Source organism: Hydra vulgaris, chromosome 11 (assembly GCF_038396675.1).
Source record: "Hydra vulgaris chromosome 11, alternate assembly HydraT2T_AEP".
NCBI lineage: Eukaryota > Metazoa > Cnidaria > Hydrozoa > Anthoathecata > Hydridae > Hydra > Hydra vulgaris.
In genome coordinates, this window is record NC_088930.1 from 29975707 (window position 1) to 30001314 (window position 25608).

Here is a 25608-nt window from a genome sequence, read left to right on the forward strand (position 1 = left end):
TCTTTGAGTAATGCTTTATATTGCCCCGAATTCTTAAAACGCTTACTATATAAAAACAAGGTCAAGTTGTCTGAAAAAAAAACTTTAGGCGTGGACAAACAAGGCATGACGCACTTCCTGGAAAGGCTTGGTATATGTATGTATGTATGTATATATATATATATATTTATATATATATAAATTAGTACAAACACTTATCTCATTTTTTGCTTCAACAATTTGTTCCTCCATCAGTAGGTTTATCAGGAAGCTACCAGATGAACCTACTGATGGAGAAACAAGTTGTTGAAGAAAAATACTAGATAAGTTTTTTGCAAATTTTTTATTGCTCAGTTTTTTAAGAACACTGAGCTTCTATTTGTACAATACACTAACATAATATATATATATATATATATATATATATATATATATATATATATATATATATATATTTATATCAGGCCTTGTTAAAAAGCATTACGCAGCTCGCATTTTACCTGCCAAAAGGCGATTTGCTTACGCGTTCAGCAGTTTTGCATTACACAAAAACTCTTATCTTTTAGAATATTTAAATTATCTTTTGATATCGTTTACGTGATGTTTGTTTGTAAGAAATAAAGTTGTAAGTAAAAGCATTTAACTGCAATTGTACACTAATAGATTTTTTGTTAAAGAAACAGTTTGTTTAATAATTTTTTTGTTGTTGTTAAAAATTATTTTGTTCATATTTAAAAATTATTAGTTCACATTTAAAAATTTATTTTGATGTAAATATTTTATTCATGAGATATTTTGTTTATTGTTAATTCAATAACGTAAAGTTTTAATGACGTTTGTTTAATTTATGAAAATAAATTATGATCACGAATATGTTATTGGTAACTAATAAATAATAAAAAAAACTCTTTATTGTTTAAAAACATTATTGAAAAGAGTTCACAAAATAAATAAGAAAAAATTTATTAACAGTTAATAAAATAACCAAAAACCAACTATAAAATTATAAGAAAATAAACAAATATTATGTTACGTTTTAGGAACAGTCACAGAAAAAGGATGAGGCTTAATTGAATGACGAGTAACACGAGAATGAATTTTAGTAGATGGCACAAGAGACGCTAGCTCGTTGATTAAATGTTTCGGAGATAGCTAATGCCTGTTGATTGATTTTGTTTTTGTTAAAGTGGAAATAACCCAGTATATTCAAAACCAGTAATAGCGTGCAAACATGTAAAACACTCACCGCTCTCATACACCTGTTTGAGCAAAGTAGGAAAATTTTCTTTATCTAAGTTTTTGCATTTTGTGTCTTTGTAATATTTGGTAAGAACTGCCTTCCATACTTGCTTAACATGGCAATAGACACCTCTGTCCAGTGGCTGAAGAATGTAAGATGAGTGGGCTGGTAGACAAATCAAAATAATATTGTTTTCCCGACATAGCAATACAAATCTTAAACTGACATGAGATGTATGTATATCAAGATGTAAAGTATGAGTACCACTAATAGCTTGACATTCTGGTATATATACTTCCTTCAACCATTCATTAAATGTGTCATGTTCCATCCAACCAGATTTAGAAATTAAATATTTGGTGCCAGTCGGACCACCTAAAGCCCACTCAGCTCTAAAGTTTCGTTTTGCTTTGTATACCACGAATGGTGGTGTAAAGTATCCATCAGCATTACAGCAATTGTTCACTGTATAATGGATTTTTTTATTGTTACCAGTGAGTTTTAAAACACGCTTTGCACCTTTTCGACATACTACAGTTGCTTTGCCTTGATCACCACAGAAACCCGTTTCATCGCAATTCCAAATGTGATAACCAGAAGTTATCCCAGACAATTGATATTGTTTAGTGACAACTTCAAAATAGTTATCAATTATTTCTTGCGTACAAGAAGCGGCTCTGGCAGATGCTAAAGTGTGAATTTTTCTTGTGGAAATTGCTTTAAACCATCGGTTTATAAATGCATAAAACCAGTCTTTGCCAGGCCTGCCATATTTAAATAGGCCTGATTGATTTGTACAAAGAAGGTAACCACATACGAAGTCTATGACATCATTTCGTGTTAAACCATAACCCCAATCACATAGGAACCTAAATGCATGCACCATATTTGACTCTGTTTGCTGTGAGAGTACGGTTGTTGATCCTGATCCCTTGAAGCTAGCATTGTTGTTGTTCTTGCGACCTATTAGAGATGAGAATGGAATGCCATATTTGAATGCAGCTTTTCTGATTGAAGAATTTTTTTTCTTTTATATCATTTAACGCAGCTTCTATATCTTCTTCATTGTATGACTTTTTACTTGTTGTTATCTTGAAAGTGAATAATTAACAAATATCATTGAGTCATTTTTGTAAAATAACTTTATATTGGAAGAACCCAGAACTAACACATGAGAAAATCCAATAATTTAATTCACCTAGGTACCTAATTTAAAAATTCACATAATACTTAATAAAGGAATTTAAAGGAAATATGAGGGGCTCAGCGGAAAAGTGGTCTAACCCACATTTTTGAAATTTTCAGGATAATCACTGGAAACTGTACATTGAGTATGTAGTTTGTTGTGGAAAAAGTGCTTAACCCCAAAACCCATCCATACAGTGCTACTACCTATAATCATATTTACTTTAACAGAAAAATAAAATTTGAATTGTGGAAAAGTTGCCTATCCAACAATCAACATGGCGAAAATGAACTGCTCAAATTTGGAAGAGTTTCTAATAAAAAGTGATTGTGATGATTCAGATGCAGATAACAACACTTCTTTAGCTGATGATGTTAGCGAAGGTATGTATTTAATTAATGCAGCATCAAGGTATACTTTTTATTGACATTGAGGCTAGAAACTATATTATCATACAATAATATAGTTTCTAGCCTCAATGTTGTTCAGGCAGGTTTTCCTCTTCTAGTTTTACAAAACTGATATACACTTTTTTATTTCAATTTAAGTATTGGGGATCAATATGTTGAAGAAAACGCAAGACCTATATCTATACTAACAGGAGTTAATGGTGTGTACAATTTGTCTAAAACTAAATAGGCTTATAAAAGGAATTTTTTAGTCCTATTGAAATGGCCTAGGACTGATTGTTTACATTGGTGTTAGGCCTAACATTAGACTAGCTAGGGCCATTTAGTTTGTTTTGTTAGGAATTCTTTTCTTGTTAGAAAATAATTTTTACCTAATATTTTCATTGCAGATTCAAGTGTTAACCTTGTTGGAGAAGTAGGAGAGGACGACAGCTTTTCCCAGGAAGTACAAGGAGAAACCCATAGTCATAGACATAGTCGTAAGCGAGTTGCCCATCCAGAACTACACAAAAGAAATATTTTGAAACAGAAAAGGTCAACAGGGAAGGGATATGTTACATCAAAGGGCAAAGTAGTTGAACCAAAGATTTTTATTAACAAAGATTGTGGTTGCAATCTAGAGTGCAGCAGTAAAATAACAGTTGCTCGCTGTAATCAAATTTTTTCTAACTTTTACACCATGAACTGGGATTTAAAAAACGCCTTTGTGATGGGTTCTGTTAATGTAAAAGAAAAACACAGGACGTATACTGCATCAAATAACTCCCGTAGGGCAAATAGTCGTTCCTATAAACTAACTGATGAATGTGGAAATGTTAAAAAGATTTGCAAAACTTACTTCAAAGACATATTGCAGATTCCTAATGGGACAGTAACAAATATTTTAGCAAGGAAAAAAACAGATGGTACACCTATCGAAGATCGCAGAGGTAAATTGGCTCCACAAAATAAAAGTAGTGATGAAGACACAGAATATCTTCAAAGATTTATTCGCTTATTTCCAACAGACCATTCTCACTATAGCAGAAAAGACAACCAGTACAGAAATTATTTGCCAACTTTACGAATGTCATTGATGTACAAGAAATATGTTTGCAATTGCAATGAAAATGATCGCACCCCACTTTCAATTTTTGTATTTCGACGCATATTCAATACAAAATTCAATTTACATTTTCACCATCCGCAATCAGATTCATGTCAAAAATATGATCTATTTAACAATAAAATTAGGTGTCTTTCAGAGGGTGAAGAAAAGAACATTGTTAGGAGGGACCTTATTATTCATCAAGAGGCTGAAAAGGCAAAAGAAAAAATGAAAGAAGATACACTAGATGCACATACAAATCCAAAGAAGAGGGTATTAGTTTTTGACTTACAAAAAACTCTAACGACACCAGTGCTTAGTACAGGAATAGCCTACTATAAAAGGCAAATGTGGACTTACAATCTTGGAATCCACGATGAAAACTTAAAGACAGGTTTTATGTATGTATAGAGTGAGGAACAAGCATCCAGAGGTACTCAAGAGATAGGTTTGTGTATCCTTGAGCATGTTTTTCGACTCATACCAGAAACTGTGACCCATTTAATATTGTATAGCAATAGTTGCGGTGGATAAAATCATAATATAAAAATGTCTCTTATGTTAAAATATATTTTGCACAAATCTCCATTTTTGAAAACCATTGAACAGAAATTTTTTGTACCAGGGCATAGTTTTTCCTCCTGCGACCGAGACTTTGCTGTGATTGAAAAAGCCAGAAAAATGAAGGACCAAATTTTTGTTCCAAATCATTGGATAGACCTTATTAAAAATGCTAAGAAGAGGGCCCCAATATTTATTGTAAGAAAAATGGAGACCCATAAATTTCTCAGTACAAAATCATTGGAGAGTGGGATAACCAATAGAAAAAAATTAACAAATGGCGAAAAAGTTTCATGGCTAAAGACATGCTGGATAAAATTGGAAAAAGGATCACCACGCTCATTTCAAATGAAGCAAACACATTTAGAAAGTGATATGTTCATGTCGCTGGACATAACAAAGTGAAATCGTGGACGGCCATCTACCACTATCAATGTTGAACTTGAGCCCTTGTACCCCAATGGTAGAAAACTCCCAAGAGAAAAGCTAAGTGATCTTTTTGAGCTAATACAACCTGTCCATCATCCCTATTATCTTGCTCTTAGAGGTGATGAGGAGGCAACTGATTTGGGTCTAACAGATGATTCTGGTGACGAAGACATAAATTAGTGCATTCTACATATATAAAAGAATCATTAATAAGTCATAAACAAAACATCCATTTAGCCTAACCAACTCTATTAATGATATTTTAAAAATTTTGAAGAGGCAAAGTTGCCTAACATTTTTGTTATTGCAGAACACAGTAATATAGTGTCCTAATTTTTTAGTAGATATACCAGTGTATTTTTTCACCTGTCTTTATAATAAATACTATTTTTCTGATAATGATACTTTTTCCTGTTATTTTTAAAAAGATCCTTAAAGTCTTTTACAGTTTACTAAAAATGAAGTAATTGTGGCTTAGACCACTTTTCCGCTGAGCCCTTCATATGTGAATGATTGGTTTTACCAGAAAAAATTTAATATTAATTTTTCTTACTTTTTTGTCTAATTTTTAACTATAAAACGAAAAAAAATTATGTAATCGGTATTAAAATTAAATTTTCTACAAGATAGAGGTAAAATTGTTTTTAAACAAATTATGGCTTCCGAATTATTACGATAGCAAATAAAAGAAAAAAGCAAATTTTTACGACTTTCTTTTAAACTTTTATAAAAATAAAATGACTGAAAAATGACTTGGATTTTATTTTGACACACTTGAAAAGATGAGATGATTCTCTTTCTTCTGGTGTTTTTATTTTTTAAATATTCCTATCAGTTCCGATTTTATTTAAATTTTTCGATCAGTAATCGAAAAAATAGTATGATTGGTTTGACCCGCTTTTACTCTATTAAGAAAATGCTTTATAATTTGTGTTAGAAACATAGACAATTTTTAAATTTGTTTTTCAAATGTCTTTACTAAACTTTACTGTTTTTATCAATGCAAAGAAGGAAGTTGAAAGGAAGAAAACTAATTGCTATTTGTAAAAAAAATTTTTTTTACAAGTTTTTCAATGTAAAAAAATGAAACGATGCTCCAAAATTTTTTGGGCTAATGCATTGTTAATTTACTGAAATTTTTTAAAGAAATTTTTAAGAGGCTATTTAAAACTTTTTTTTAAGTTTTTAAAATTCATTTTTTTAAACAGAACAATCGTTATGTTCATTATTTCTAGTAATTCATATTAACATTGGCAATTGGGCCATATAAAAGAAACAATTTCAGACATGCATCAAATACGGTAAATACATTTATTAAAGAAACTATGGTGTTCTTTTATTTAACTTATTCCAACATTACAAAATTTATTAATCAAATGATATTTTTTACAAATAAATAACAATTTATTTTCTTATTTTCCTATTATAAAAGTATTGAGAAAAAATGTCAAATATAGCAAAAGGAAAAAACATAAGGAAAAAAAATTAACAAAATTTTTTATAGTTCTAGCTAACATATCGGATTAGTTTCTTAATTATATATACCGATAAAAATCGTGAACAAATTGCATATCAAAACTTTCAATTGTTGTTAAATCATTATAAAAGAGAATGTTTTTTTCAACAACGACTCTAAAAATAAAGAATACAAAAGTCATATAAAAATTTTATAAAAAAAAAATTTTTTTCTCATTTACTTTTTTTTAATTATTAAATTTTCTAGTTTATTTAATTAAACTTGGTAAGTCATTATAATTTTGTTTCCTTTTTTTAGGATTATTTTTTTTGACTACCACGTCTTGCATGGTAGTTGAAAATTTCTTTCCTAAACTGTAGTTTTAAAGAGAACGCTAATAAACCAGAACAGAAAATGTTTAAAAACTTGAATAAAGTTTTTTTTTTAAATGATAGATTGCTTGCCCAAACCAAACCCTCAGTCAATGTAGCGGTACTTCCTTGTAGTAGCAGGCTAGAAGATAGTCGATGTAGCAGTACTCCCTTGTAGCAGCAGACTATAAGATAGTTAATTTAGCAACACTCTCTTGTAGCAACAGACTATAAGGTAGTCAACGTAGCAACACTCTGCACATGTTTTAAAAATATGTTTTAAAAAAGCAAAAACACTATTAAAAAAACTATCTAGTCATTATTATTGTGGTTTTTTAAAAAACGATAAAACTTAATGTACTTCCGCATTATTTTAATTGTTTCAACTTTTAGACAACATTATATCACGAATGTATGCACAGATGTTTCAAGAATGACATACAGCTTCTTTTTTTTTTTTTAAAGTTTTTCTAAGTGGGTGCCACTAAAACTCATGTAATTTTTAAATATTATTTTAATTAATTTTGTTCTGTAAAATGGTTCAAAATCATAATAAAATTTGCCAGCATTTGACATTTAACAAAATAATTTAGATCTAGAATCTGATCTCACTTCTATAACAGATTGGGGCTCACAGGGGCATGTGAATTTAACTCTAACAAAACTCAGTTATTTACTGCAAACAGCTATTGCAGTACTGTCGACATTCCTATATTAATGAATGGCAACCCTCTCACTGAGTCCTTTTTTTTATGTCTTCTTGGATTATTGTTTACGACTGACCTTTCATAGAAACCATCTTTTTTTATCACTTTAGCAGATTAGCATCTGCTAAGGTTGCTTCTCTTTATCATGCTTGCCATTTTCTCTCTACTGATTCCATTGAATACCTCTACAAATCTCTTATTTTTTCCTGAATGAAATATTGTTGTCATATTTAGGCTGGTTTTTCTAATGATGTTCTTTCTCTCCTAGATAAGGTCCAAAAACGCATTGTAAGCGTAGTTGGACCCTCACTATCTGCTAAGCTTGAGCCTCTTTCCCATTGTTGTAAAGTTGCATCTCTTTCTCTTTTCTACAAATACTATCATGTTTGTTGCTCAAAGGAGCTATCATCTCTATTCATCAACTAAAACTCAATCTCGCTTGACTCATCATTCAGCAAAGTCTCATTCTTTTACTGTGTCTGTCCCTGCATGCTTTAAAAACTTTTTTAGTTTTTTGGGAGTGAATTAGAATTAAAAAAAGCTCATAAACTTAAAGTTATTGAAAAATTTTTTTTTTTTTAATATAATGTATTCATGTAATTTGCTTGATTTATGACATAAGTCATGAGAAATGTTATGCTTTAAAAGGCATTAACATTTACTTTTTTTTGTTTTGTGTTTTGTTTCTTATTTCTTTTATTTTTTATACAATAAATACTTTTTCGCTAATTTATATGAAATGAACATTTATTTTTTTATTTATGGGCTGTGAAGAATACTTTAATTTTATTGACTAAAGTATATAAAGATAGGCACATAGGGTCAGGTTCATATACTGACTAATTTTTTAGAGATTAGTGTAACAGAGTGTTCATACATTGATTTTTGTAGAGTTTAGTGCAATGAGACTAAACGTACTAAAGTTTTTGTTTAAGTCCGGCAATTATTACAAAACAAAAAGTTTTTATTATTTTTATTTTTTTTGGTCATGTATTTTAACTTTAGCATGTTTTGTATTAATATTGACTGTTTATAGAAAAGTTAATGTACACCAAACAAGTCTGTAATGATATTTAAATGCAGATTGTGTTCTTAGTAGTCTTGTATACTGTTAATTGTTTTTTAATCGTTATACTTTTACTTATAGGCAGTTATGTGCTGTACAATATACTAAATTGTTTTTATTTATAGGCTTTGTATGAGCGACTGTTCTCCTGGATTGTTACAAAAATTAACAGTGTAATTGATCCTCAACATGGTAAAAAAAAAAAAGAAGGAAATAAAGTTATTGGTGTGTTGGATATTTATGGCTTTGAAATATTTGATGAAAATAGTTTTGAACAATTGTGTATAAATTATTGCAATGAAAAATTGCAACAGTTATTCATTGAACTTGTTCTGAAACAAGAACAAGAAGAATACAAGCGTGAGCAAATAGAGTGGGTTCAGGTAATGATTTTTATTTCATTAAAACATTATAGTATTTTTAAGCACTGTGGCTTTGATTAAATCAAAAGATGCTGTCTTTATTATGCAGTAAAATACTTATGTATTTATTATACATGTTTAAAAATTATGATTCTTAGTATTAAGTTAGTATTGAGAGGTTAAAGTGAGACTGAGAGTGTATAATACTAATGAATTGAAATTCATTAATATTATACACTCACACAAACACACACACACACACACACACACACACACACACACACACACACACACCAAACTGTTTGTTTAATGATTGTTAATACAACAAAATAAAAAATTAGAAAAAAGATATGCTTTAGCTAATATAGAAATGGAATGATCGAACACACAATGCAAACCTTGAAATGCCTGCATGAGGTACAGGTAAATCACTGCATTACTCTGTTAGTAAATGATTTATTTAAAAAGATAGTATATAAGTAGTATGAAATTGTTTAAATAGAAGTATAAATATTATATAAAATATTTTAGTTTTTTTACAGTCATTATATACAAACTGAAGAAATAAAATATATAAAATAGTTTAGTTATATCATCATATACAAATTGAAAAGTTACTAGAGAAGCAAGATAACGCTTAACAGACGACTTAAAAGGTTGTAAATTATTTAAATCAGGAAAACTAGATGAAGGGAGTAAATTCCAAAGAACTGATGATCAAGGAAAAAAACTAGACTAATAAGAATTTTTGAAGCACTCACAGTAAAAGGATGAGACTTATTTGAATGGTCAGTAACACCAGAATGAATTTTTTTAGATGGCACAAAAGAGGCTAGCTCTTTAGAGCAGCACCAACTATAGTATTTATAGGAAAGAGAAAGAGAAGCGACATTGCACAATGGTTTCTAGCAACCATAAACAAGTGTCTGTTTTCTGGAGAATTGTTTTGGTGATAGATAAGAAAGTAATGGTTATAATTGGAAATTGCAGCAGCATAATGAGAGGAAAACCATGGAGAAGAGTGAGGCTTGACTTAGAATTGTCAAGAGGGAACAAAAGATTCCATGCAAGCCTGAATCCACGAGGTTATGTAAGAAGCACATTTGTCGACAAGAAGGCGAAAGATTTCTACCCGAGGGCCATCACAAAGAAAATTACAGAAAGAGTCTCAGTCAGCTTTAAGTAAGTTGTAAGAGGCAGAGGAGTCTGATAATGAAAAAGAATGAGATAATAGTTTTAGAGATATCAAACTGTGATCAGAAGCACCTAGGGGTGAATGTGGAGAAACTGAGTATTGACTAGGATCTGAAACAAGACATAAGTCAAGTAATAAAGGCAAATGATTCTTGAAAACGAGTTGGATTGACTATTTGTGTTAGAGATTTAGAATGGCCTTAGAATGAAATATAACAATAAAGAGAAAGGGCTTGGTCAATATGATCAGAAATAACATCGAAAAGAGTGCTGTCTTTAGATGAAGGAAAGCAATATAGAACAAATAGAGTGGTGATAGAGTGAAGAAGAGTGATATAGAACAAAGAGAAAAGCGATAGAGTGAAGTGAAATGAAAGCACATAAAAGAATAGTCTGTGGATTTAAACCTAGTTTTCCAACAAATGAGTGAGTTCTTACGAATCTAAATGCCCAGACCAAGCATGTGGCTCTTGGAGTCTTTATAAATTAAAGGAAGATAACCATTAACACTAAGACCAAAAGATGAGACAGCTGAAATCAAATTATCTTCACAGAAAGCATGTAGGTCTGGTGAACTTTTCAAGAGATAAAACTCAACAGAAGAAAAGAAGTTTCTTTTCAAAGACCACAACTATTAGTTAAATGATAGATTAAGAGAACTTGGTGATGATGATGGTTTTTTGTGTTTTATAGTTTTTGATACTTTAGTCATTTTTTAAATTGGTTAAAGAACTAGGCTCAAAGCATAGATAGTACTCAGTACACTATTTAATAGTCCGAGCAGTTGCCTCATTACTATTAATAAACCCTAAGCCATAACAAAGGATTCCAAATGTGGCCTCGACAATGCACATCAAAAGTACAAACAGGGACATCATCTATGTATATCATGGCACTGTTTGTACTCTGATATTTTAAAACTGTTGATGAAATCAGCCTCTCTGCGAGCTACCACAGAGTTCGAGAAACCTGACAACAAGCTGGCCTCAGAATCATAAAACTGAGTTTTAGAGATGTACCCTCATTAGGAGATAATAAAATGAGTTGCCTAGTCATAAAAACAAAGACATTAGCAAAACCCATTCATTTAGTCAAGAAAATTCAACATCCCAAACTGGAAACAATGTATTATAAATACATCTATGCCAGCTTAATAGATGAAAAAGGGGTGCGAAACTTGTCAACAGATAGAATCTGTGTATCCCTTAAATGTAACTAAATGCAGTGTTAGTTCAGTATCTTTATGTTTATACATATGTACATATATATTTACTTTAATTTACTGTAAAGATAATAAAAGTATAATAAAGCCCTGAAATATGGAAAGAAGTAAAAAATGTTGGTGCTGTTATAACCAATTAAAATTAAGCAGTGGATATATGATGATCTTCCATCCTCAAAAATGCATTGCGATCACCAATGACTTTTTGGGGAAATAAGATCTGCATAGATGTCACTCATCAGGTGGACGTTCTTGTAACATATCTCATATATATATATATATATATATATATATATATATATATATATATATATATATATTTATATATATATATATATATATATATATATATATATATATATATATATATATATATATATATATATATATATATATATAAATTTGCCCATTTATTTAACCATAGAGTATGAAAAATTTACAATAATATATTATAAACTCACATAAATAAGATTATGTGTCACTCGTATAGTTAAAAACTAGTCAATGGAGTGACAACCAAATAAAAAACTAACATAAAAACAAGAGAGAAAAAAAAAGAAAGAAAAGAAAATAAAGCACTTATAAATAATGATAATATTAATAATATCAATAATAATAATAATAAAAATAATAATAATATAAATAAAAGAACAATAAAAGTAATAAATATAATATGATAACTTTAATAAAAATTATAACTAATGATTAAAAAAATGGTAAAAATAATTTTAGTAAAATTTATAACTATGATATAAATTTTAAAAATAAACATAGCAATTGCAAAAATTATAACAACCATAATTAAACCATAAAACTATTATTACAATAGAATCATTTATCATTATAAATAATATTAATAAGGCATCTAAAATAAAGATAAATTAATGATAATAATAATAATAGTAGTAATAAAGTTAAAAAAAGATAGTATAAAATAAAAATGATAATTGTTTTATTAATACAGTAACATAAAAAGCAATAAAAAATAAAACTAATATTCATTAGATATATACTAAAAAATAAATTTATTAATTTGGTGTTGATTGAGAAGAATGATGTTGGTAATAAAAGGACATTTAGTTAAAAATTATATGTATGTATATATATAAAATATATATATAAAATATATATATAAAATATATATATAAAATATATATATAAAATATATATATATATATATATATATATATATATATATATATATAATATATATATATATATATATATGTATATACATTTATATATACAATGTGCCCTAGAATTAAAAATAGCAAGTAGTAATTTAAGATTTTAACAGGGTTGAAATTTATCTTTTACATAAATAGTATATTATTAGACATTAAAATTGTTTGTTAAGTACCAAAGTAAGCCCTGTGAATGCTTTGTTTTTATTTTTAGTTTACATTATTGTTGAATTGTATTTAGCCTTGTCCATAAGTTTTGCAGATGGGTGGGATTTAATGGTATCTTTTTACAGTGCCTAGCGTATAAAATTGGTTTGCTCTTGTTTGTTTGTTCTTGTGCTGTGGGTTTTAAGTATTTTTTTTTTTTTTAAATGTGTTTCTAGCCCAGTAATGTTTTGGTGGATTTATTTCCTCGATTTCTTGTTGATATATTTTCTGGTTATTCATATCATGGTTAAGCCTACAATGTGAATTTATCTACTTGTTGATATATTGCCTGGTTATTTATATTTTGGCTTAAAGTGTGAAGTGTAGCTTGATTATTTTTGTTATGGAAAGTGTGAATTGTATGATTATTTTTGTTATAGAAAGTGTGAAGTGTAGCTTGATTATTTTTGTTATGGAAAGTGTGAATTGTATGATTATTTTTGTTATGGAAAGTGTGAATTGTAGGCTTTGTATGAATAAGCAGTGCCTACAGTCTGAGTTTACTTTTAATTTTATTTATAAGCAAGCATTACTTGAAAATAAATATGTTTAAAATATTTATAGATTTTCTTAAAATCTATAAATGTTTATAAAAAATCTATTTTTATAAACAAAAAATTATTTTTTTATAAAAAAATAGTTTACATGACCTATAATATTTTATTTTTAAAAACATTTAGGTAGAATACTTCAACAACAAAATTATCTGTGATTTAATAGATCAACCTCATAAAGGAATTTTTTCAATACTAGATGAAGCATGTTTGAATGTTGGGAAAGTAACAGATCAGGTTAAGTTAGTTTTTTTCTAAAGAAGAATATTGTTACTGTGTTTATGATGTAAGAATTGTGTTATTTATTGTTAAAGTGTTAATGATTTAGTATTAACTTTTATTAAGTTATAAATTAAATATTAAATTTCAGAAAAAGAATTATTATTTAATTTATAATTATTATTATAAATTTGTTAATAATTTGATAAAGGATTAAGTTAATAAAGGATTTACATTGTGTTGGTGGACTGAAATTATGTATCACTAATTTAAATTTGTTTTATATTTGCTTTATAAATTAATAATTCACATTAGTAAGATTAATATAGATCTTTAGGATAAGTTGTAGATATGTATCTTTAGGATAAGATGTAGGGTATGTGGTGGATACTAGTCTGTAAAGTATTTAATGATTTAAATCATAGCTTTGACAAGCAATATAGTTTGAACTCTTGGAAATAAATAGATGATACAAGATACCCTTGATCGCAACATCTTTTTTATTTTTTTCTAATCTTATATTCTTATACTATATCATATATTCTTAGTGATGGTAAATAGCTATGATACTCTATATAGCGCCCTCCCTCTTAGAGGTCTCTGCATTTTTTTATTGCCTATTTAATTGCTAGTTATACTTTATTTATATACTATTGTTATATTCAAAAGTAATATTTATAGCTTTTTTATTATATTGTAATTTTTAAACTATTATGCATACTGTATTTGGTTAGGGAGCAAGTTTATTTCTCAAGTGAGTTCTAGTTGATGTTCATTATTTTGCTTCTTTGATTTTTCTGATAAATAAATTTTCTGTCTATCTTCTGAACAATTTTCTAGATAATTCTTGAATTTTATTTTTCCTTTATCTTATAACAAAATTTTACAAAATCTTTGAATCACAATAATTAAAGTTAATATTATAAGTAATACCTTTTTTAAATTACTTATATTAATATTAAAGTTCGCATTTTTTTTTTCAACATTAAATAAAAAAATAATATAGAATCAAACAGGTAGTCAATCAATACCTGTTTGTTCTCAATCAAAAAATGATACAAAATTAAATGCAAAATTACACAGGGCAGTTTTTAGTATAGCAAGTGAGACTGATTAATTGGTGAAGGAACACATAATTCGAGGATCAATCAATGAGTTTCAGGATCAACCAATCAAGAACTATTTTGAAATTTTTTTTCGAAATCATTAAACAATATATTATATAAAAAGTTAAAAAACACCAGTAAAACGAATTTTATATACACTTTTTTTCATGTGCAAAATTTTTCCGAAACATGTTTTAACCAATCCATTTGCTTATTCCTCTTACTACTAATAACAAATTTATATTGTTTGTTGGCTATCACACTAAAACTTAATATATTGTTTGTTGGCTATCACAGTAAAACTTAATATATTATTTGTTTAATAAATTGTTTATGTATCACTATATTATATATTAAAATAAAATTTATTATTTATGAGTAAAATATTATTATAAAGAATAAATGGGCAAAATAGAATTGAAATCAAAAAATAGTTGAAAAAAGCAATGTGATGTGGGAAAAGAATCAGGTTGCTTATTAATGATGTTTGCATTTTTTAGATGTTTTTGCATGCTATGGATCAAAAGCTTGGTGTTCATAATCATTATAAAAGCAGACAGGTCAATAAAGTTGTTATTTTTGTTAATATTTCAAGTTTTCTTATTATAAATATTATATATTTTTTCTTTTCAATAAAATTCATATTTTGTTTTATTTTAATTGCACAATCCAATATTTTTTTTTTAATCATATATTTTTGGAGCTTTTATTTTTTAGCATATAAATAGTTCTTTCTCTTGTTATTATATTAAAAAGTTTTTTACCTCTAAAACTAAATTTGTACCAAGTTATTTAATTTAAGTATAATATGCTATAAAGTAAATTGTTAACAAAAGATCTGTAACGAAATAGTTCATTAAGAATAGAACCCTTTCTGCATGAAAACAACTGATAACAAAAATGATTGCTTGCATTGACTTTTTGACAGTCTATTGAGTATTTTAACATACTATAAATGATTAATACTATAATAATTACTTACATAAGTCTTTTTTTAATTGTTTTTGTACATTGTTGTAAATTCAATCCTGGTTATCAAGTTTGTTAGGGGTCATCCGTAAATTATGTCACACACTTTTTGCCAATTTTAGAATAGCCGCAGTTGAGTGTACATCAACTGATCATTTATGTTTCAAGTGTTTTTTTAATCAATAGAAATGATTTTCTAGATTTGAAACTTGAAAAAAAAATGTTGCGTCACAAAATTGAATACCCCCTTCCCTCTGTAACAAATCATCACAAAATCGCTAACCCTTCTTCTTATTGGTGAAGTAATTTATGGGCGATCCCTTAATTCAAATCAATATTTATATTTTGTATATGATTATTTAAGAATCATGAATTTTTGTGCATTTTGTCAGAGTCATTTTCTAAATTGTATTTTGAGTTTTTGCATATTAAGTATAATTACTTTAAAAAAATAATGCTTTCTCCCCTTTTTTTAATAAAGTTAAAATTTAAAAATTTAGGAATCTTAGTACAAATATAAGATTCATATATGCTTTTAAACAGCTTGATGTTTTTAAAAACTTAGGAATCTTAGTCTAATGCTACAAATCAAAAATTTTCATTCTGAAGTTGTATAAAGTTAAAATGTTATTATTTGATGTTAAAGATTTATAAAGTCCTAAAATAGTTTTTGAGATAAAAATAAAGATGATTAGTACCAAGACTTCAAAAGATTGCTTTATAACTGGTATATATATATATATATATATATATATATATATATATATATATATATATATATATATATATATATATATATATATATATATATATATATATATATATATATATATATAGTACTGTTAATAAGTTTTAGGCCACTTGTATAATTAGACGTATTTACAATTTTTTTCCTATGTAATTTTTTTAAAGCGTACTTAAGTTTAATAATATATAAGAAAAGTTGAAAGAATATATTATTTTGAATAAATAAACAAAATTGATGAGAAAACATGAGGGATTTGTTTATTAATTTATTTATTAAAACGATGTGTCATAACAACTACATCCAAAACAGGATATTCGAAGAATGCTGTTACAGAAATCATTAAAAAGTTTAGAGAAACTGGCTCCCTTGAAGATAGAAAGAAAAGTGGTAGACCTCCTAAGTTAACCAAAGATGACAATAAATATTTAAAAACCCTATCTTTAAGAAATACAAAAAAAGTATCAACCGAGTTGACAAAGGACATTAACACAGCAACTGGGAAAAATGTCAGCTCTTCTTGTATTCGATGGCACCTACTCAAATCGGGATTAAGAGGGTTTGTTGCAATTCAAAAACCATTATTACGGTGTGGCAATAAAGAAAAACGACTTAAATATGCAAAACAACACAAAAATTGGGTCCAAAAATGTTTTATCGGGTTCTGTACACCGATGAGTCCAAATTCGAATTTATTGGAAATATAGAACGCCAATATGTTTGAAGAAGAATTGAAGAAGCCTATAAGCCCGAGTGTTTGAACCATACTATTAAACACAGAGGAGGCTCTTTACAAGTTTGGGGCTGTTTATCTTTATCTGGAGTAGGTGATTTGATCAAAATAGAGGGGCGACTCACCAGAGAACGTTATGTGGATATCCTAAGGCACCATGCTGTATCTTCCGGAATGAGACTAATAGGTCATAATTTTATTCTGCAGCAGGACAATGACCCAAAACATTGTTCCTAAGTAACAAAAAATTATTTAAATGAAATGGCAGAGGAAGGAGTACTGGAATTGATGACCTGGCCTCCCCAGAGTCCAGTTTTGAATATAATTGAGCATATTGGGGATTACCTGGACAGAAAAAAGGTCGAACATGCTCCCCGATATCTGATTTAGGCTCTTATGTATAATGAATAACAAGATAGAACATTATTGCTTTTGTGTAATCATAATTAATGTAGTGGTGGTAATAAATTACTCCTCAGAATTGTGTTTATTACTGGCATTTCAAAGAGGCGCAGCACCAATAGCTAGTTTATCCCATCAGATAAACATCATCACCATTTATGCTTTACCCCGCAATTTATGCCTTCTCTATACTGCAGTAAAAAAGGACTTCATTACAAACAGCCAAAACCTTAACTTCACCCAAATTTGTAAAGCACTAATATTTTTGATGAAAAAATATGGATAGTGAGAGATGAGAATTCAATACCAAATAATATAACAAATTGAAAATAAAATGAAATAAAATATAAATATATTTATGTATATATATATACATATATATACATCTCCCGCAACGGTTTTTATATAGTTTAACTTGTTAATTTAATTGCTATTGTTGGTTGATTGAGACACCTGCCACTATCTTCAATACAATCTGTATTATACTGGTAAGTAAAATATAGTTTTTGGATGTTTTTGCGCATATTTGTTGAAATTTGTGGTTGCTGTATACCACATAGTATCACTCTATAACTTTTACTACAATTTTGATTGGTTTACACCATAGTAATTATCAGTTAATTACTAATTATAATTAGTAATTATAATTAGTCTAATTAACTACAATTACACATATATCATTATTTCACATCAAATCTCTAATTTATTTTTTATTCTTGTCAACTAAACTTAACGTGAACAATTATTTTTTACATAATTTTATGAGTTATTAGAAAAAAATGTGCTATTTTGTATAGGATTGTTATCGATATGGCCATCCCATTATCACTTGAACAACGCCTGCAAATAATGGTAATGGCAAAACAAGGAATTTCCCACAGGGACATTGCTAAAGCATTAAAGGTTAGCTTGAGGACTGTCACCTACACCATCAAAAGAGAGAGAAAGACTGGGACAGTAAAAGACAAAAAGTGTTCTGGCAGACCAAGCAAAACGACCATTCGGGAAGATTGGCTTTTGGTTCGGGCAAGTCTGGCTTATCGCTTCAACACGGGATCTGATGTAGCCAGTTACATGGAAAAAATGCACAGCATCAATCAGGCAGCAAGAACCGTAAGGAAACGCCTTTAGCAAGCTGGGTTGAATGGCAGAATTGCTGCCAAGAAGCCATTATTGCGGTCTGACAATATTGCGAAACGACAAGCATTTGCAAGGCAACACAAGAACTGGACTGTTGAACAGTGGAATAAAGTGTTGTGGAGTGATGAGAGTTGTTTTACTGTATTCTGTGGAGCAAAACGAGCGTATGTTAGAAGGAAAGTTGGTGAGAGATTTAGTTCTCAATGTGTTGCACCAACAGTGAAACATGGTGGATGTTTCCTTATGATTTGGTGTTGCATGTCGGGATTTGGTGTTGGCCAGCTGTATCGTTGTACAGGCACTGTTAACCAAGACAAGTATATAGAAATACTCAAAACACAAATTAAATCATCTGCCACCAAGCTTTTTGGCAGGAATAAGATGTTTGTTTTCCAACAAGACAATGCTCCCTGCCACAAAGCCAAAAAAGTTACTGAATACTTTCGAACCGCACGCATCAATGTGATTGAATGGCGACCACAAAGTCCCGGCTTGAACCCCATTAAAAATTTGTGGGAGGAACTGTTCAGAATGGTGCAGAAAAGCAAGCCCAGCAATTTAGATGAATTGTGGCAACAGTTGGAGTCTGCTTGGCATGCAATCCCAATGGCCACAGTCCAAAAGCTGGTACAGTCAATGCCTAGGCCCATACAGACAGTCATTGATGCACGCAGTGGACACACAAAATATTAACATTTTTTTATATTTGTGTTGTTTTTTTACAAGTCCTATGCATTTATATCATTTGAATCATGTTTTGTGCTGTTTGGTGGTGCTTTAACTTTTGCATAATAAAAATGAATGACTTTTTTCTTGTTTTTCCTTAGTGTGGCAAAGACTTTATGCCGCTACTGTATAATAAGAAAAAGTTTATTTAATAAAAATGACAAAAATTAATAGATTAAAATGTAAATGATAATATAGAATAATAAAAATTATTATATTTTAATAGAAAACCACATAATACTCAACTACACTACCAATGTGATTAGTGTTGTTAGGTAAAACTTTATTATAAATACAATAAGTTACTACAATTAGTACTTGTTGAATAAATAAACTCAAGCCGATAAGATATAGAAATCTGTATAAAAAATTATAAAAGCAACATAACTAGCTAGACCGAATGTTGCTAACCAATCAAAAGCAGGTTTTAAATAAAATATAGCAATAACGACAACAACAGTAAACGAAACTACTACAATGTCAAAAGTCAAAAACAAAGTATGGCGGGGAAAAAAAAATTATATATCTATAAAAAATGAGAACTTAAAAAATAAACATATTTACATATATATACACACATAAGTATACATACATATATACATACATATAAATATATACACACACATACCTATGGTTGTTGAAGTAAGTATTGCATGTTCCAGTACAATAGAGTCAAATATTACTAGAAACCAGTGTAAAGAATTCTATCCCTGAACTAAATCTAGCCAACCCAGCCATACTTGAAATTACCTGATTACATGATAGATTTAACATCTATACATTTATATTATATTCTAGTTCTAGCTCAGACATGTTCCAGAAATAAACATATTCTCCCGTGGAAACAGGAGTTATGTATGTAACCGTATCTATGTATTTTAGTCATTACTAGAAATATTACTAGAAAACAGCGTAAAAAGTTTATCCCTGAACCATATCCAGCTAGCCCAGCCATACTTCAAATTACCTATGCAGGATGTTAACTAGGAATAAATTTAACACAAGGTTTTGTCAAAATTAGGAATTTTTCAAAATATTTTCCAAAACCCCCTCCTACCTCCTGAGATTTAAATGTGATCTGGGAATGATTGGGGTCTTTTTCTTATTTTTTTTTTCTCTTTTACTCCACTTCAGCGCAGCATACATTGACAGTGTCAAATAAATAAAAAAATACCATCTATAACATCTGTTGAAGATAAAGATGACAATCTAATGTATGTGTTAATCTATGTTATTTCAGATGACAATCAACACAAAATTAAATAGGCTTCACAACGACACGGCAAATTCATTCTACGATTTTCAAAGATATATTAAAAAATATAAATTTTTATATTATTTTAATCAGTGTATATAAATTAATTATTATTAAAAATTATATATTTGATTTATTTTTAGTCTTAATATATCATTGTCACTTTCATTTTAAGAGTATTCTTTTGAATATATGTTCCTTTTTCATTGGTGGGCATTTGTATAAATGGATTTCTTTTTTGACACATAAGCAAGTCGAGAAAAAAACTAAATCAATAATTCATTTCTCAAACACAAACACATTAAATTTACATCCTCTATGGACGAACCCTTACACCATCATGTAATAAATTGTGTCATCAAAAGAAATATTTGAGAAATAGAAAAATAGAAAGTTTTGAAATAGTAAACATGAGCTCATAAATTTCATATTTCACATTTATTATGAGTTCAATTTTATAATTAATATTAGTTTATTACATAAATTGCATAGCAAAATAAAGTTGCAATTACAAATTCTCAGCAAAAACAACAACAAGTGTCGTTTAATTACAGAAGAATATTGATTGCAAGCAATTGCACGCTATTGTTACAACGAAGAACACCAATAATTATTTTTTCATTCATAGTCATAAAATGTCATTATGACAATAATTCATTCAAACATTTAAGTTTGCTTTTACGTTTTAAATTCAAGCAAGCAGTGAATCTAGTTTGTTTTTTAAATTTCTAGTACCAGTTTGTTGTAATAAAAAAAACATTTTTGTTATTAAACATATTTAATTTACGTTTTAATACACGTACTTAATTTACATTTTAAGTACAAGCAAGCAGTAATGTAAAGAAATCTATTTTCCTCATTAAATAAATTTCTACTACCAGTTTCTTATAATCATAAAACATTTTTTGTATTTAACTTTTATTTCAGAGGTGGTTTTTTAAAAATGTTAGTCGAGAAGTGATAGTAGATGAGTAAAAAAAGATTTTAGTCAATGCCAATAAGTAAAAAAAGATTATATTTGATGCGATCTCCTAATTCAGCTTGTTTTTTAGATTGTACTTTATTTCTTGCTTTTTTATAAAATATTAGCTGTTGTTGGAAGGCTTTGCAAAAAATATTCTGCGAATTTTGAGAAATGCAAGTTGCTGAGAAAATCCCTATAATTGCGGGAAAAATACCAATTCTCACGACGTTTTTCTCAAAATTTTCACAGTTATGCAATTGTGTAGTTATAACAATAGTAGCAATTTTTTTCAATTTATCAGAATTTCTTATGTTATTTTTCTATTAGTATTTTATGATAATTAATTTTCAATAGTTTTCAGAGTTAATATTAAGTTTTAATTTATGATTTAGCTAACTTTATTTGGAAAATAGGATTTTTAAATTGGGAATTTTAATTTTATGAGCATTAGGGAATACCGGGTTTGACAGGACCCCACAGGGCTAGTTTACAACCTGCTATGATGGATTGAACATCTATACATAGGATTTATATTATCTTCTGGTTCTAAAAGCTAACTCAAACATGTACCAGAAACAAATATATTTTTCCATGGAGACAGCAATTGAAATTCATTTTTGTTGCAACACCCATATTTTCAGCGTCAAATGTAGCAGTGGATGGATAAAATGTTACCAATAACTAATGTTTTTAAAGCTTCTTCTGATTGTTGATTGAGCCTCCTTATTTTTCTCACTGTGTTGTTATCCAAATAAACTTTTTATGTGGAGTTCTTAAATTTAAGTCATAAATACTTGCAAAAGCAAGTATGGTCATCCTAAGATTCAAAAATTACAAAAAGCATCATCCTCACTGCAGTATACAGTTCTGCATTTGCTAAAAGCAATGTATAAAAGTTGGCTTTTTGAGCTTTGTATCAAGCTATTTTAAAAGTCAAGACAGCTTGACACAAAGAGTCTTATTTCTATAACTTTAGTACTATAAACTATAAGCTCTTTAAATTCTGTTTTAAGAAAACATTTTTTCAGTAGCAAGGGCTGCTTTTTTACCAAAATAGTTAAACCCTTCAACTCAAGCTTTATGAATACAAAGGAATAGCAACAAACAGAATAAAAACTAAAACATGTTTAAAAAAAGCTTTTAGTTTTTTTTTTTTTAATTTTTATATAAACTGTTTGATATAAAACTTTTTTTGTCTATTAACATTTGGAAAACTTAATTTATGTTGATTAACAAAAAATTTAAAAAAGAAATTGTTTTTTATAAGAGTTATAGCTTTTTTAAATTTTGATTTCTTACCTAAAAAAATATTTTGATTTATTATGGTTTTGGTTTCCTATTTTAAAAAATGCAGTTTATAATTCAATTGATAAATTCTATGCAAATCACAATAGTTTTAGGCAAAAATATTGTTAATTGAGCATTTTCTTTTCTACACAGCTCTAAAGGGCTAGCGTCTCTTGTGCTATCTACTAAAATTCATTCTCCTATTACTTGTCATTCAATTAAGTCTCATCTTTTTTCTGTGACTGTTCCTAAATGCTCCAAAAACTCTTATTCCTCTAGTTTTTTCTTTGAACATCAGTTCTTTGGAATTCGCTTCCTCCATCTTGCTTTCCTGGTTCATACAATTTGCAATCTCTTAAGTTGTCTGTCAATCATTATCTTGCTCTACAATCTTCATCTTTTCTCTTCCAGTAACTTCCAACTCTAATAGTGGTTGTTGAAAGCAAAGTTGTTAAATTTAAAAAAAAAAATTCTCTTTTATAATTTCTTCAAGATCCTCTACCTCCCACCCCCCCCCCACCCCCTCCTTCCTCCTTCATTCCTTCATCCAACTTTTTTCTTCACACAATGTTTAATAGGGTACATCATACTTTTAAAATTTTTGATTTTTAATTCGGCAGATAATTTTTATGGCGCCACTATATGTAAATATTAACTTCCAAAAGAAAATAAAAAATTTTTTTTACCTAGGCAGGATTGCAGTTTTCGAAAAAGTAAAATTGTTCGTTTATGCATAAATGCAAGAAGGGCCAAAATTTTTAAATTATTGAAATATGAAACTATTTAGATTTTTTTTATATATATTACCATATGCTGTGAAATGTGAATAATTTTTTTTTCTAAAAAAAATAGATTTTTGTGGGGAAAAGGGCCTTTTAAGATCGAAAAAAAAAGTTAAAATATAATAAATGATAAATTTTTCAAATAATTTGGACTTTCATTGGAATTTTTTCATTAGAAATTTTCAGACTTTTTTGAATGACATCTTTATAGTTCAGACAAAATGACTATAATTAAAAGTGTATCGCAATAATGATGTTGTTATTTTACTTGGGGGTTGAAGTGTAAGTTGTTTCTGACTATTACGACTTTGTAATTATGTCTTTATGAGGTCATCGTGGTTTAAAAACTATATAAAAAGAGTTCGTTTTTTTATTTGCAATCATGTAAATGGAAATTCTAATAAAGATATTAAGTTAACTATGACTACTTCAAAAACACAAGACTCTCTATGGAAACAAAGTTATCAACTTATTTAGGCAGAAGTAAGGATCTTATTCTGTCAGAAGTGCCAACTTGAAGAGACATTTTGAGAAAAGGTCTGCTTATCCAATAAGCTTTACTCCGAGAAGAAGATGTTAACAGGTAATAATCAAGAAACTCAAAATTTATGAAACAAATTATACATTTAGCATTATATTGAATATTTTTGTTTTTAGAAGGAATATTTAAGTGAGAGACCTTTCTCGACTGCTAGCTGATATTGTTCTGCAGCAGTGGATGAAAGCAAAGGCTCTTTTTAAACCTCCAGTGGTTATTGGAAAGAAAACTTTAATGGAGAAAATTGAATTTTTCTGGAACAAGATCAAAGATATAGCACATGGGAAAGCTTCTAAGACACACGTGTCTTCTTGGGAATCAAAACTGGATCAATTGCTAGATATAACATGTTGCAAGTGTGAAATTATGTTATGTAACGAGTTCTGTTTGAAAAATTATTCTTGCGTTGATCAAGTACATATTAAGTGTACTTGTGTGAAAGAGAAAAAAACTCCCAAGGTTGAACTTCCATGGCTTAATGCCCAAAGGAAAAAAAAAGGATCTATTTCAAAATACCAGATGGGTTTTAATGACATTAAAGAGACCGCTTGACAGATTTTGCGAGAGGAGAAAAAAATGAAGAGAAAGTCTGGAGTATAGAAAAAATTAGAAATGCAAAAAAAAAAAAGGTAGAAAATGACAACGTTATTGAATGTTTAATTGAGGATAATTCAGATTTAAAAAAAGAAATGAATGCAAAACAAGATTTGGAAAAAAAACTATATGTCAATTAGTCATACTGCAGAAGTTTCAATAAGATATTATATTTCACCAGCAGCAACATCAGCTGTTGTTCATCCTTTCTTCTAGACCTTATTGAAGCGAAGTATTTGACGCCTGATATGTCTTATTTAGCTGTTGATCCTATGAAAGTAAGAAGAGCAAGGGAAGCAATAATGGAGAGAGTAATAATGTCTGAAGAAAAGTTAACTGACGAAGAACCTGTTAGAGGTTTGTTTATTGATGGAAAGAAGGACTCAACTTTAGTTTTGGAACAGAATCCTCTAACAAATAAATTTCACATGAGGACTATAAAAGAAGAATATATAACTGTGACCTGTAAGGCTGATGGAAGATACCTTACTTATTACACACCACCTAAAGCTATACCACCAAGCAAACCAGCCAAAGAAGCCGCATTTGCTCTTTACAATTGGATGGTTCCAAGGGCAATCCATGAGTCCTTAGAGGTCGAAGGTGGAGATTCTACAAACTCCATGACAGGTTCAGGAAAAGATGGAGGTTCGCTGTCAAATCTGGAACAATTAGTAGGGAGAAAATTATTCCGGTCTATTTGTATGCTCCATTGTAATGAATTACCATTGAGGCACATAATTGTTGAACTGGATGGCCCAACTAATTCAAAGGATGGTTTTACTGGCCCTATATATATAGCATAAAAAGACTTGAAACATTTGAACCTATGGAACAGCTGGAACCTTTAATTGAAACTCCTGAAAACGTTCTCAAAACAATGTCAACAGATGCAGCTCTCTGTTATAAGTTGGTACAATGTTTGTTCACTGG

The 25608-nt window shown here is 28.8% G+C and overlaps 1 protein-coding gene across 1 annotated transcript in view; it reads left to right on the forward strand.

Annotated features, from left to right (window-relative positions):
- Positions 1 to 25608, forward strand: part of LOC100207479 (unconventional myosin-Id) — a 99376-nt gene that overhangs the window by 39487 nt on the left and 34281 nt on the right. Inside the window, exons 8-10 of the mRNA XM_065810713.1 lie at positions 8618 to 8875; positions 13342 to 13452; positions 15041 to 15100. Of these exons, the coding sequence (XP_065666785.1) occupies positions 8618 to 8875; positions 13342 to 13452; positions 15041 to 15100 (429 nt within the window). The remainder of the gene's footprint in view (positions 1 to 8617; positions 8876 to 13341; positions 13453 to 15040; positions 15101 to 25608) is intronic.